Source organism: Fusarium pseudograminearum, chromosome 1, assembly GCF_000303195.2.
Source record: "Fusarium pseudograminearum CS3096 chromosome 1, whole genome shotgun sequence".
Taxonomy (NCBI): Eukaryota; Fungi; Ascomycota; class Sordariomycetes; order Hypocreales; family Nectriaceae; genus Fusarium; species Fusarium pseudograminearum.
The window spans coordinates 3900779-3914551 of NC_031951.1; the positions used below are offsets into that span (position 1 = coordinate 3900779).

At 48.7% G+C, this 13773-nt stretch overlaps 6 protein-coding genes across 6 annotated transcripts, besides 1 other annotated feature; 4 read left to right on the forward strand and 2 right to left on the reverse strand.

Moving 5' to 3' along the window:
* Positions 1 to 198: 198 nt before the first annotated feature.
* On the forward strand, positions 199 to 2286 carry FPSE_01800 (uncharacterized protein; the record flags this gene model as incomplete). Its single annotated transcript, XM_009254919.1, has 6 exons — positions 199 to 358; positions 504 to 1014; positions 1063 to 1378; positions 1437 to 1637; positions 1691 to 2194; positions 2248 to 2286. 6 exons carry the CDS (start codon positions 199 to 201, stop codon positions 2284 to 2286), a joined length of 1731 nt encoding a protein of 576 aa, XP_009253194.1.
* A 930-nt stretch (positions 2287 to 3216) lies between these two features.
* Positions 3217 to 5634, forward strand: FPSE_01799 (uncharacterized protein; the record flags this gene model as incomplete). Its single annotated transcript, XM_009254918.1, has 7 exons — positions 3217 to 3267; positions 3329 to 3541; positions 3591 to 3664; positions 3721 to 3955; positions 4004 to 4143; positions 4192 to 4465; positions 4516 to 5634. The coding sequence occupies 7 exons, from the start codon at positions 3217 to 3219 to the stop codon at positions 5632 to 5634; spliced, it is 2106 nt and encodes a 701-aa protein (XP_009253193.1).
* Positions 5635 to 7192: 1558 nt separating this feature from the next.
* FPSE_01798 (uncharacterized protein) lies at positions 7193 to 7636 on the forward strand (the record flags this gene model as incomplete). The annotated part of the gene is made up of 1 exon (XM_009254917.1): positions 7193 to 7636. One exon carries the CDS (start codon positions 7193 to 7195, stop codon positions 7634 to 7636), a length of 444 nt encoding a protein of 147 aa, XP_009253192.1.
* A 476-nt stretch (positions 7637 to 8112) lies between these two features.
* Positions 8113 to 8897, reverse strand: FPSE_01797 (uncharacterized protein; the record flags this gene model as incomplete). Its single annotated transcript, XM_009254916.1, has 3 exons — positions 8113 to 8361; positions 8435 to 8730; positions 8795 to 8897. The coding sequence occupies 3 exons, from the start codon at positions 8895 to 8897 to the stop codon at positions 8113 to 8115; spliced, it is 648 nt and encodes a 215-aa protein (XP_009253191.1).
* A 649-nt stretch (positions 8898 to 9546) lies between these two features.
* Positions 9547 to 11601, forward strand: FPSE_01796 (uncharacterized protein; the record flags this gene model as incomplete). Its single annotated transcript, XM_009254915.1, has 3 exons — positions 9547 to 9630; positions 9690 to 11261; positions 11311 to 11601. 3 exons carry the CDS (start codon positions 9547 to 9549, stop codon positions 11599 to 11601), a joined length of 1947 nt encoding a protein of 648 aa, XP_009253190.1.
* A 399-nt stretch (positions 11602 to 12000) lies between these two features.
* Positions 12001 to 12433: a mobile genetic element.
* Positions 12434 to 13193: 760 nt separating this feature from the next.
* FPSE_01795 (uncharacterized protein) lies at positions 13194 to 13724 on the reverse strand (the record flags this gene model as incomplete). Its single annotated transcript, XM_009254914.1, has 4 exons — positions 13194 to 13253; positions 13284 to 13338; positions 13496 to 13539; positions 13686 to 13724. 4 exons carry the CDS (start codon positions 13722 to 13724, stop codon positions 13194 to 13196), a joined length of 198 nt encoding a protein of 65 aa, XP_009253189.1.
* Positions 13725 to 13773: the final 49 nt, after the last annotated feature.

Here is a 13773-nt window from a genome sequence, read left to right on the forward strand (position 1 = left end):
AGCATCTCGACGAAGCACCTTTCTTTCATCAATTGTGCAACAATTTCATTAACAAGTCCTCATCGCGCTACGAATCTTGCGCCCCATTGACGCGCGCGATACGTCTTCAGCTACGCGTTCGCCTGTCTTTTCCCAACTGGAATTACATCTCTAGTTGCTGTGTACATTGACCAGCGAAACACCATATCCATTTGCATAATGTCGGATCAGCTTACCGAGAAGCCTGAAATTGAGGCTCCTGCTCCTGACGCGCAGGAGGCTCCTTCAACCGAGAAGCCCACGGAGCCATCATCAACCGGAGAAGACGCCGCGATGGCCGACGCTGAAGCAAACAAGGAGGAAACAAAGGTCGCCGAGGGTAAGTCATGATCACGGTGTGCCCGGTGTCTACTGCGCGCTTGGTCGATTCACTGTTGAAACCACGCCCTGATTTTTCGCGTGCTCTTGTGCACAGGCGCGTCCTTCCCTCTGTCAGACTTATGCTGACCATGCTGCGCAATCAGGAAACAACGAAGCCGGAAGTCCAGAGAAGACTGTCGAAAACACAGACGCGACCGAAGAACCAAAGCCCGCTGACGAAGGTGCCGACATCGAAATGAAGGACGCGCCCGAGACCCCGGCTGCCGGGGAGACCAAGACAGAGAATTCTGCCCCATCTGTCGATGGCGAGACAGCCGAAAACGCTGCCATCGAAACTGCCTCAGCAAAGGGCAAGAACAATCGACGCAAGTCAACTGGCGGCAACAACCGCAAGAGCCTGAGCAAGAAGGCCTCCAAGGCGCGCCTCACACATCTGGACGCCAAACCAGGAGACCACTTCTTAGTCAAGCTCAAGGGATTTCCCGCTTGGCCTGCCATCATTTGCGATGAATCAATGCTGCCACAAGCTCTGGTCGATAGTCGCCCAGTAGCTGCAGCGCGGCCTGATGGCACATACACAGAGGCCTATGCTGACGGTGGCAAACGTGTCAACGACAGAACCTTCCCTGTCATGTATCTCCACACAAATGAATTGTAAGTTCCCCATATTGGGATCCTGGGCTCTCTCTGACCTCAATACAGTGGCTGGGTGCCAAACACACTACTTACAGAGCTCACACCTGAGAAGGCTCTGGAAACCATTACCGAGAAGATGCGCAAGGATCTCAAAGAGGCATTCACGCGCGCCTCTGAACATAATGATCTGGATACCTACAAGGATATGCTGAAGCAATTCCAAGAGGAATACATTGCAAAGCAGCAAGCTGCAGCAACACCCAAGAAAGCCAAGAAGGGAAAGGCCAAGGCTTCTGACGACGATGTTGATATGGAGGATGTTGATGATGCTACAACCGAGAAATCAAAGTCCAAGAAGCGCAAGGCTGAGGATGACGTGAACGTAAGCACGACCCTTACATCTCTGTCTCAAACCAATATGCTAATTGTTCTGGAACCAGACACCACAGAAGCCTGAATCTGTAAAGAAGCCCAAGATTAAGCTTAACACGTCCACTCCCAAGGCTGCTAACGGCACTCCCAAGGCTAAAGAAGATTCTGCTGCCAAAACCAAGGTTAAGGTCAAGAAGACTACCGATACGAAGACCGAGGGCAATAAAAAGGCCAAGGTGACTCCCGAGGAGAGACGACATCAGAAAGAGGTACAGAGATGCCACTCATGCAACAGCTTTGGATAGCGCTAACTACTAAATAGAAAGAGGTACTCTACCTCCGACATAAGCTTCAACGGGGTCTCCTCACCAGGGATCAGCAGCCCCAGGAAACCGAGATGGAGCAGATGTCCGAGTACGTCACTATGCTGGAGAAACTGAAGGATTTGGAGGTGTCTATCATCCGCACGACCAAGATCAACAAGGTTCTCAAGGCCATCCTCAAGCTGGAGTCAATCCCACGCGAGGACGAATTCCATTTCAAGGACCGTTCGCAAGTTCTTTTGGACAAGTGGAATAAGCTTTTGACTGCCGAAACCGCAGCTCCCGCTGGAGAGTCCACCAACGGTGTGAACGGCAACTCGGAAGCCAAGCCAGACGAGAAGAAGGACGACAGCGGTAAGGAGACCACCGAGGAGCCCAAGTCTGAGGCCCCAAAGGTCTCTGAGCCCAAGGTTGAGAAGCCTGATGAGGACGACAAGTCTGAAGAGGAGAAGATTGAGGAGACACCACAAGCCTCGGCTTCTGAAGAGAAGAAGGACGATGACGTAAGTGTTGGCCTTGACGCGGACCAGATTTCACCTTGCTAACATAAATCAAGACTGTCGTTCCCGCTGAGCCTGTTGAAACCGCAGCTTAGGATAATTATGGTGTTGCGAGGCTCATTGTGATTTAGAACAAATTCGTTCGTGGCGTCAAGGTTATGGTCTACCAGTACTGGTATTTTCCGTCTCTTTTACCTTTTCTTACGGTCTTCTCTTTTTTCAGTTGTGGTAAAAGTGACTTACTTCATCGCGTCTTTTTCGCTATCTGTATGAATATCTGCCAAATTTGGTGGCAGAGCTGCGCCGCGACTCGCTTCAGTCGTGATGGGCTCGGCAGGGATGGGGGCAAGAAATGTCTTTTCCAGGGGTGTACAAACGGCAAAAAAACTGAGGGTGCTGGGACTCAGAGCCTCGTCTAATATGGGTTTCTTTGAACCAGAGGATAGGAAGGGCTCACATCGTCAAGGTGATATATGACATGAGATGTGAAGCTCGAGGATAAGATGAATTTTGAGAGGAGGCGCATCAAACGAAGGTGGACTTGGTGAGCAATGGCATACAGATGATGAACGGGACAAAGAACTAGATGTACTCGAGGATGAAATTTATATATTCAAGAAACTATGGCAAATTGCTTTTTTTCACACCGCCGTGCTGTTACTACCTGTCTAGTGAGTAGCAGAAAAGTTGGCCTCCTAAGCCTTAGGGTATAGAAATAAGTAGTCTAAGAAGCATAGTCTAAGTGGCATAAGCTGCCCTAATAATTTTGTGTCTTATGTTCATGGCGGTCAATATTTCTGATGCCCTGAGGCCTGTGTCATGTCGTGTCGATGCCATGCCTGGGTTGGCCATCATTAACACCTACAGGCAGTCTGTTAGTAGCGGTGGCTAGGGATACAGTGCGTAATACAGTGTCATGGCACGCGCTCACCGTCTGGAAACGCGTTGGCCTTTAATACTAAACTGAGCTTCATGAGTTTCATCTCTAGAATTTTGACATTATCGGCGTTATCAAAGAACTAATCATGACACATGAAGAAATGGAACAAGAGGCATACAGTCAAGAGGATCATCAGGTACCTAACATATAACCCTGTTCCAAGGTTCATGGACCATTTCCGCTAATGCAACAGACAGGTTGCCTATATTTTTGACCCTGAAGACGATGGGACGCAGAAGAAGTCCGCCAAACGCAAAAGAGTGTCAAGGCAAGCTCAGAAAGACGAAGAATTTATCAAAGACTCATCGCCCTTCGTGCCTCTGCTCAATGGAGCCGAGAAGCCTGAGTTTGTCCAGTTAAGGGAGACCCTGTTTCAGGAGAGCTGGACCAAGGTTGATGAACGCATCCAGGTGAGTCTATGAGATTTCTTTCTGTGAAACTATTCTTACATAAAACTAGGAAATTCTCAAAACTTCGAATTTGGAAACTCTCCACGAAGTCAGCGATTTCGTCAAGGATGCAGTGACAGACTCGTAAGAACCCAACCCAGAGCTCATTCATATGCATGCAGCCCCTAATTCTCGTACAGTGGGGATAGGGTCCCATCAGCTTTCATCATCACCGGACCCAACATTGCTTCACAGGACCTTCTCTTTCAGCAGCTATCAGAGACACTTCAACAAACCACGCCAAGCAAGTTTGTCGGTCTGCGGTCCTCGGAAGCATCAACTCTCAAAGCGACATTGAAGAAGGTTATTCGAGATGTCACCGCCAAAGTCTCAGATGATGAGGACGATGATCTCCAAGTTGGGGATGGCCGTGAGGTAAGTCATATAACTTGACAGAACGAATACCATTCTCATATGTCACAGGGACGACGATATCTCGACTATGATCTTGAGGCCTTGCACGCATCCATCAAGTCACAGAACTGCGAGCATGTCTTTGTTGCATTTCAAGACAGCGAAGGCTTCGACAGCAGTCTGTTGTCCGAGTTGATCATTCTCTTCAAGTATGTTTTCCTTTCTTGAGACTCCTTCTTGCCTGCTAACCCTTCAAGCTCTTGGCGTCCACGTATCCCCTTTACTCTCCTCTTTGGTATCGCCACATCAGTTGAGCTCCTCCAAGCTAGGTTGCTCAAGGCTGCATGCCAGCAGATTTACGGAGCACAATTCGACGTGATCCAGACCTCGGCAATTCTTGAGACCGTCTTCAAAGCCGCCGTGGCAGCGTCGGATACTCCTGTGTTAATGGGCACGTCGCTTCTTCACAGCATGTTGGACCGACAACATGACCAGGTCTCAGGCATCCAAACTTTTACCATGTCCTTGAAGGTAAGTTCTACACATCTTAAACAATATTGAATTCTTACTAACAGCGACAGTACGCTTACATGTGTCACTTTTACGCGAATCCTCTAAGTGTTCTTTCCCATGCGACATCTTTCCAAGCAGAGCACATTGAAGCAATTCGACACACGAACTCTTTCAGAGAAAATGTTGAGAGGGCAGTAGAGACTGGAGTATTGGATAACGTACAATATGCCAAGGATCTACTCGAAAATAATGACTTCCTTGTCTCGCAAGTTCAAAATAGCCTTACCTCTCGACAAGAGCATATCGAAAACTTCTTACGGGCACTGCTTATTCTCAGGGAAGCAGAAGCCCAGGATATTGAGCTTTCAAGAGCTTATGTTGAGGCTATGGACGAGGGCATCTCAATAACAGAAAGCTCGAGGGCTGTCGATTCGGTACAACGCATGGATGCCAACGAGTTGCTGGCTCTGCTTCGTAAGGCGATCGCAATTTTGCGAAACGGAGAGGTTGATCTGCTACTCGGCCCAGCAACAAAGCAGACAGACATCAACTTTCAAAATGCACTATCAAGGCAACTCATGAGCTTGGAACAGCTACATGCAAAGGCACAAACAGAGGGCATCACGCTACGAAGCAAGTATAGTGGCCAGAGCAAGATTGTACGAACCACTGTCATTGCACAAAGGGTTCAACTTAGCCACGATTCAGCGGCACTTACAGAGGAGGACATGCAGCTTACTCAGATTGTTAACGACGTCACAGCGTTGCTTATCGAGCATGTTCAGGCTCCCAAGCCCGGCTCTCTTTTGTTGTCGGAAAGCTGGCTATACGATTCTCGAGCGCCATCGCGGGATGTATTTGTGCCTCGCCCGCGGACCATCTTGGAGCGCAGCCTCTCAAGACCCCACGATTACCTGTCATGTTCATGCTGTAAGCCAGGGGATGGAGAAACCCCAGCAACGTTACCAGCCACTGCGCTTTTATACCGCCTATACACGGAGACTGGAAGCCTCATCAACGTGGCAGATTTATGGGCTGCGTTTTCCGCACTGATCAGCAACGAGGAAGCGGACGAACGCAAGTCGCTGGTCCTGTTCTACCGTGCGCTGGCAGAGCTGAGGGCTTTGGGATTTGTCAAAGCAAGCAAGAAGAAAGCGGACCATATTGCCAAGCTGAAGTGGCTCTAAGCATGTTTGCATTTGCAATTGGCTGACAGAGTTTGCCAAAAGAGAGACATGGCGATAAAGAATGAGCACTTGGGAGACTGCAAGCGCAAATAAAGGTGGCTCTTTGTGGGCTTTTGTGAGGAGGGGGAGGGACGGAATTAATCATGTCTCAGTAGCAGGCTTTTTTTTTTTCACTTGCTTGTGATTTTTCGCATCTAATGAAGACCGAAGTTGAGTTTATGGCCACGGAAGAAGAAAGTGTCGTCAGTCTAAGACACCAGGTGGCTGGAAGGGTTGCAATTGGAGATTGTCGAGGACAGCCAACGCAGCAGAATGCAAGACATGCAGCAGTAGAATAAGACTAGACACCGGGAGCGGAGCGAACTGCATAGGACAAAGCATCATGTGAGTTTTGCTAATTATGGTGTCTACGTATTGTAGTGTAGGTATGTACACTATGGATGGAGGTCAATGAATTGGTCAAAAGAGGAACAAAAGAAAGAATGAAGTATTAATAAAAGGCGGTAAACACGATTTATCTTGACCCCATCATTGTCTTGTCCGAGACATGACCTTTGAGTCATGACCACCAAGTCACATTCCACGCCATCGTTTGTTGGTGTTTCTTGCTTGAATAAACCAAGCGCCTCCAGACCAACCCAATTGCGTCTGGTCCAGTAGCCTCTCTACACTGTAGTGCAGTAGAGTCTAGGTTGTCTGTCTCAGTTTCGACACCCACTAATAAGCCCAGAGTCTTACCTGGAGCCGGGTCCGTCTACTCTCTGCGCTGGCAGGAAAGGCTTTTTAGTTCCAAAGACTACAAGTGTGGCAGACCACGCCAGGCCAGACGGAGCACAGAGTTGAAGAGCTCAAAGCGGCTCCAGGTTCAGGTCTCTGAGCTGTCAAAGCCCGCTTTGCCCAGAACAGCTGCTGTTGGAGAAAGAGTCTGGGTCAAAGGGGTGTGCGCGTGCGTACGTGCGTGCATCGGGGGTTTTGTTTCCAAAAAGAGAACAGAGCAGAACAAGAACAAGAATGAGAACGGCTTCCGGTCACAAAGACGTTCGACTGGCTGTTCGCGATCCTAGCTTCTCATGTCTTTCCGTACAAGAAGGCGGGGTTTCGCCCGCAAGAGTAAGTGTAAGAGTATCTAGCATCTATCTAACCACAAGACATCTCTTTCCATTTCTTCCATTTCTTCCTTCTCTCTAACTAGACTTTCTCCTTCTCTGTCACTTTTCGCCTCGATTCCAGGCAAGCCTCGCGGATAGTCCGAGCAACAAATACCAGTCAAGGATTCGACTACAAAACTCAAAACTCCAGTTGGTGCTGTCATTCACTGAGCTACACTGCGGAGAAGACCGCTGTCGATAGCCACCCCGCCAAAGCCAATTCACCATCACCACTCATTCGTTGACCATTGTTCACCTTCAAGGACCATTCTTATTCAGAAACGTCAATCTTGGGAGGCAACAAGAGACTGGAGCTCTTGATCTACAAAAAGAAAGCTCGAGGCTATTCTACTCAACTCTAAAACGACCAACCTCTCATTCTTCTTATCAACACCGACCAAACCGCCACTATGATGCGAGGCGAGATCCCTTCCAGGCACCGCCAGGCATTTGCTCAGCGACGGCTTGCAAAGAACCCGAGTCTCCAACGCAAGCTAGAACAGATGGCTCTACCACTGGCACCTCTAGTCCAACTCACGACAGGCGCTGTCCATCCTTCATTTCCCACTACCGTCCTCAACTTCTGGCTACTCACCGATGAGCAGCTAGAGTCTCTCGCCCATTTCTACCATCAGAGGACACCCAGCCCCTTTACGAACCAGTATCCCTGCCCTGTTGCGTGGCAGTCTGATCTGCCTCTTGAGGAGAAACGGCGCAAGATGGGCAAGTTTATTGGCCTCCGAGGCTGCGAATCGCCCATCCTGCTCAAGACCGAGGATGAGATCCTGGCAGAGGCACGCAGAGCGAGACTCGCGGCCGAGGAGGATCTTTGGAGGCGCAAGCACTTTTCCTGATCTGCATCAAGCAAGGGACAGCTGGCGTTGGTTTGGTCAACTTGGGGTAATAATATGTTTTTTTGTCAGTTGGTGTTTCTGGGTCTAAAGGAAGTTTTGCATATATTTTGATTTCGGTAATTTTTTTTTTCGTTTGCATCTAGGAGGTCGCATTGCTAGACATGGCCTACTAGCCAGCGCGCATCATTGCATTTTCATAGGAGTACAGAAGTGAAAGGCAAGCCATATATCAATAGAGAAGAAGCCCATGCTACTATTTTCAAAAAGGAAAAACACCTACAACGCCGCTTGATGTTGGCTCCTCTCATCGCCATCCCTGATGCACACTGAGTGTGCGCCTTGCCATTGGCATAAGTGACACCTGGTATACTATACAAACCCATATGGGGGAAACAGGTTCAAAATTGTGTGTACATAAAGACATCTTTATCCGTGTAATCCGTCGCTGCAACTCCACCTTTGTTTGATTGTTGTCGCTAGTTTGAAGGGTCCTCAACCAAAACAGCATCCTCCTCGCTGGTGGCCTTGGCGGAGGAGCTCTGCTCAGAATCGAGCTCCTTCATGAACTCTGTCTGGATCTGTCCTCGGCGCTTCTCCCACCACTGCTTCTCTGAATCGGCTTGGGCAAGAATCTCCTCGATCGAACTGCGCATGGCAGCATTGGCGGTCATCTCGTGGGCGGATTGGAAGATGGACTGGCCCCAGTTGGGAGCAAGGGCATTGGCCTAGGTTAAAATCAGCAAGACGTTCTCAACACCACCTTTAAGCGCATGCGCCAGAATAGACGGGGGGGTATACCTCTGTGACGACATCTCTCAACTCCTCCTCCATCTCCTTCTCAGCGCGCTGGAATCGCTGCCACAGATCATCGCCTACACTGCCTTTTGCCAACAATGAACCACAGGCTTGCTTGGCTGACTTGACCTGGATAAGACGGCGGATATCCTCGACGGCACGGCGCAACAAAGCAGCGCGGAGAACACTCTCGGGAACCTTGGGGCTCTTTTCACTGCCGTCTTCGAGGTGCAGCAGGGACAGGTAGACGTTGCGTTGGAGATGAGGGCCAAACCACGGGGCCAGGTTGGCACTCTCAGCTGTTCAAGATAGTTAGTGTCTGTTCGATTTATCTCCTTGGTTCAGTGCTTTTCAAGAACATACCGGCCTGGCGTTTCCGGTAGATAGTCGAGAATGCCATGAGTGAGCCGCCCAGCACGGCAACATATGCCAAGGGGAGGAGGTCGTTCCAATCAAGGTTGAACATGATGAATAATAGATTTGTGAAACGAAAAACACGATGTATTTACGTGCTGCAATTAAAACGAGTGTTAAAGAAATAATTCGAGCCGGCCGTGGACTGAGAGGGTGGGATTGATTAATACAGATTGCAGATTAAGGTACAACAGTATCCGTAAGTAATACAGCTAAAGTGGTGGTGATGTGGCGCATTCAACTTTAGGCCAGATAACGTTTCGGTCTTGTCTTGTGTGGCGCTCAACCGTGGCTGTGACAGCCTTCCAGGCAGATGGGCCCGGAATTGGCTGCCGTGCAACGTCACTAGAGCATTAGATAAGCTCTTTCTCCACTCACAGCGCAGTGCAGGCAGGCACCGTGGGGATGACGCTGTGCTTTCTTTGAAGTGAGCAGCTTAGGCAAGGTACGTACCTACACAGGCTCGAGCTTGAAGTTCGTTACTTCTTCTATTCCATGCCTATTGCTTCGCTCAGTTCTAACATCACTTGCTAGGCTCTTCTACTCTTTTCACCTTTCTATCTCACCGACTCTTCCTCCAGACCGTGTCGTTCTTGTCTTTTACACCACTGACATCGCGTGCGAAGGCGACAAAGTGTACGTTGATACCCCCACCAAAGACCATATATCACCAGCAACAACTCTTTGGTACAACGCCCACCATGTTGCTGCGACTTCGAGGCCCCGACGGTATGGCCCGTCTAACTGTTGAGGCAACTACTACCTTTGGAGATTTGGGGAAGCTGGTTTGTCGTCACCCATGCTCAACTTGTCCCTTGTTCCCACTAACGTCTCATGTCGCTAGCTACTCGATCAACTTCCCAAGACTGTCGACCCCAAGACTATAGCTCTATCCAACGCACCAAACGGAGGCGATTCGAAGCGACTAGGCGATATCATCAACTTCAAAGTTGGTCAGATCGGTCTTAAGCATGGCGATCTCATCTTTCTCACCTACCAACATGCCGATGCCACTACCGACGGCGAGACCCCCGAGATATCGAGCACTTCTGCCAGGCTAAACGGAAAGCCAGTACTTCCAGTCGAAGACCTACCTATTAGTCCCAAGCCCGAGAGAATTTCCAGGCCATGGGAAGTGGTTCGCCAGTCAGCTTTGGACGATCGGTTAGACCGACTAGATGGCAAAATTCCTCGAGGAATCGATCGCATGTGTCGCCATGGCCCCAAGGGCATGTGTGACTACTGCCAACCCCTCGACCCCTTTGACACCGGTTACCTAGCAGAAAAGAAGATCAAGTACCTGTCCTTCCATTCGTACCTACGAAAGATCAATGCCGCCACGAACAAGCCCGAACTTGGAGCTTCATACATTCCTCCTCTGGTCGAGCCCTTTTATCGAGTAAGGCATGATTGCCCTTCAGGCCATCCCTCGTGGCCTGAGGGCATCTGCACAAAGTGCCAACCCAGTGCGATTACTCTGCAGCCTCAGCAATTCCGAATGGTCGACCACGTCGAGTTCTCCTCGCCTTCCATCATCGACACTTTTATCGATACTTGGCGCAAGACGGGGTCACAGCGTCTGGGTTACCTTTACGGAAAATATGTCGAATACACCGAAGTCCCTCTCGGCGTTAAGGCTGTTGTAGAGGCCATATACGAGCCTCCCCAAGTTGATGAGCTTGACGGCATCACCATGAACGCATGGGAGTCTCAGAAGGAGATCGACAAGGTGGCCAAGCAGTGTGGGCTCGAGCCGGTTGGCGTCATCTGGACTGATCTGCTTGATTCTGGCAACGGAGATGGTTCTGTGGTCTGTAAGCGTCATGCCGATTCTTACTTCCTGTCTTCTCTCGAAATCTGCTTTTCTTCGCGATTGCAAGCTCAGTACCCCAAGGCTTCCAAGTGGAGTGATTCCGGCAATTTTGGCTCAAACTTTGTAACATGCATCATCACTGGTAATGAGGATGGCGAAATTTCCATCTCATCTTACCAGATGTCGAACGAGTCTGTCGAGATGGTTCGTGCAGACATTGTCGAGCCGTCCGCTGACCCCAATGTCATGCTTGTACGAGATGAAGAGGAAGATGACGGTTCAGTCAGCCGCACACGATACATCCCTGAGGTCTTCTACCGAAGAGTCAACGAGTACGGTGCCAATGTGCAAGAGAACGCGAAGCCATCTTTCCCTGTCGAATACCTGTTCGTCACACTAACCCATGGCTTTCCTGCCGACCCTAAGCCTATGTTTACCCAGCAGGGTTTCCCTATCGAGAATCGAGAATATGTCGGAGAGAGCCAAGAGCACTCTGCTCTGTCCAAATTTGTCAAGATTTCGCCTAACCAGAAGCCCACTGGACAAGAAGTGTCCAACTTTCACCTCCTCTGCTTCATTCAGCAGATGGGTGTCCTCTCCAAGGTGCGCGCGTCGATCTAGATGCCATAGAATTTATTAACATACCATACAGGACGAAGAAGCCTTGCTCTGTCGAGTAGCGAGCCAACATGACTTTGCTGATACATTTCAGCTTCATTCTACCGAGGGCTGGCAAACCCTTCAGGCTATCCTTCAATCGACTGGTGAGAGAATCCCCAAACGTCAGCGGGAGGACGGGAGTGTTTCCTCGCCCTCTTCGTCCTCTTCTTTTCAAGATCCCATTCGCGACTCGGGTGAACCCCTTGCTAAGCGATTTGCTGCCTTCAGGCTAAACGAGCGCATGACCAAATCCGAGAATCCGACGCCGCCCCAGTCAACATGAAGGAATTGGGTAAAAGGAACCGAGAGCTTGGGATTTGGTATTAAATACCGGTTTAGTTTCGTCACAAAGCCCAAAAGTTGCGAGGGTGGATTTTTGCCAGGTGTTTTACCTTCCATGACCTGGAAGACGATATTGCATGTGAAGCTGGGGTGGCGTTTGGGAAAGGGACTACTTATAACAGAATCGGAGCATATGGATACAGTCATTGGGTGGTATTACCTAATAACGTGAGCGTTTCGGAATGTGGGTTCGTGATGTGTACACTGTCGCAGCATAGTGTTAACCAAGAGCAACTGAATGCAATAATATTGCTATTATGGCGATGGCAACTTCTGGTGCCACCTCCGGGTTTGATGTCTTGCCCAGTGAGGTGGTAGCACAGTCGCAGCAATCTTCAATCCGACTAAGGAGATCAAACTAGAAACCGATGCCTCAGACTTCGCTCTAGGAGGACAGATTAAACAACACAACAACTAAAGAAAGCTACATCCTATTGCATTCTACTCTTATAAACTGCATAAAGGAGTTCTTAGCAATATTTAATTGCTTTAAAGAATTCAGACGCTACCTTATAGGATGTACTTACAGAATTAAGGTGTATATAGACCATTAGTATATTATACACTTTACCATGACGCAAGAACTCAACCGATGATAGACAAGGTACGCCAAGTATCTATGCGAATTCGGCTTTATTATTATCCACTGAAAAGGATTAGATAACAGAAGAGCCGATGTAATCAGTCGAATATCAGACTTCGACATTGGCACGATTAAAGCCAAGTAGCAACTCCTAGAACCCACAGAATCAGGAGGATATAAGCTTACACAATAAGCCCACACATTAGGACTCATAACGACAAGAAAAGAGTTCCTAGGAGGTATTGAATAGATAGAGCTAGGTAATGTGATAGAAGCATACCACGAACAAACCTATGCAGGACCAAAGAAGATGAAAGAAATGCACGACGACGGGCCCTACCCGATCGACGGCATCGAAAAGAAAATCGAAGAAATTCTTGACGACGTCTACTAGACTAGATCTGTATATGGGTTTTCAAGGCGCCTGAAGTTTAGGCAACTATTATTCTACACCATAAAACATACAATCCATATAGTTACAATTTTAGTGGTTCATATGGTGAACAGTTAGAACTGTTAGTATTACATGCGAAAAATAAAATGCTCTGCTCTGGATCTTTTATCTTCTCCTCTAGCGCCTTTTCTTTTATCTTCCTTTTATTTCACTTCCCCTTCTTACACTTAACCAAGAGCAACTAAATACAATAATATTGCCATCATGGTGATGGCAACTCCTGGTGCCACCTCCGGGTTTGATGCCTTGCCCAGTGAGGTTATAGCACACATTGCATCATTCACACCTACAGACGACCTCAAAGCTCTAAGCTGCACCAGTAAATTCGTCAGGTGCGCCGTGATGCCGTGGGTCTTTCGTTCAGTGAAAATCCACGGGGAGGCCTTTGACCGTATGACAGAACGACTCAAGCTCTTCTGCAAATTCTTCGGCCATAAGGTACCGTGGATCAGATACGAATTGTTTACTGATTCTGACCTTCTTACTAACCTAGCTGCTAGATGGCAGAAAAGTTGACCTCGTTAGTCTTAGAGTACAAAAATAAATAGCCTAAAGACTATAGTTTTATTAGCATAAGATGACCTACTGATTTCGTCCCTTGGGCTCTCAGCGGCCAATTTCCATTTCTGATACCCTGAGGCCTGGTGGTTCAGGGTTATGACGATTACAAGTGACAACGGCGACCCTGATGAAGCCTCGCCATTGCACCCAACCTTCAGGCTGTTACAATCCCTACTAAGAGAGAGGACGAGGGCTTTCTAGGAATTCCTATCAGACACACAAGAAAGGTGTTCTTACAGACCCTTCCAACATTTCAACACATCAACTCTCTTGAGACAGATCTAGATTATCGCTTTATGAAGGCACTGATTCAACAGTTTACCCCAGAGAATCTAACTTCACTCAATCTACACAGTGGCCCGATACCTAAGAAGTTTCTCAATTTTCTTGGGCGTCGTTGTAGCCGTCTACGCCGCCTCAGACTTACTTTCATGGACCCAGTAGACAATTTCATGGAGTTGTTCATGGTGGAACTCGAGCAATCACCACTGATCAATAACCTTGCACGAAGAAAA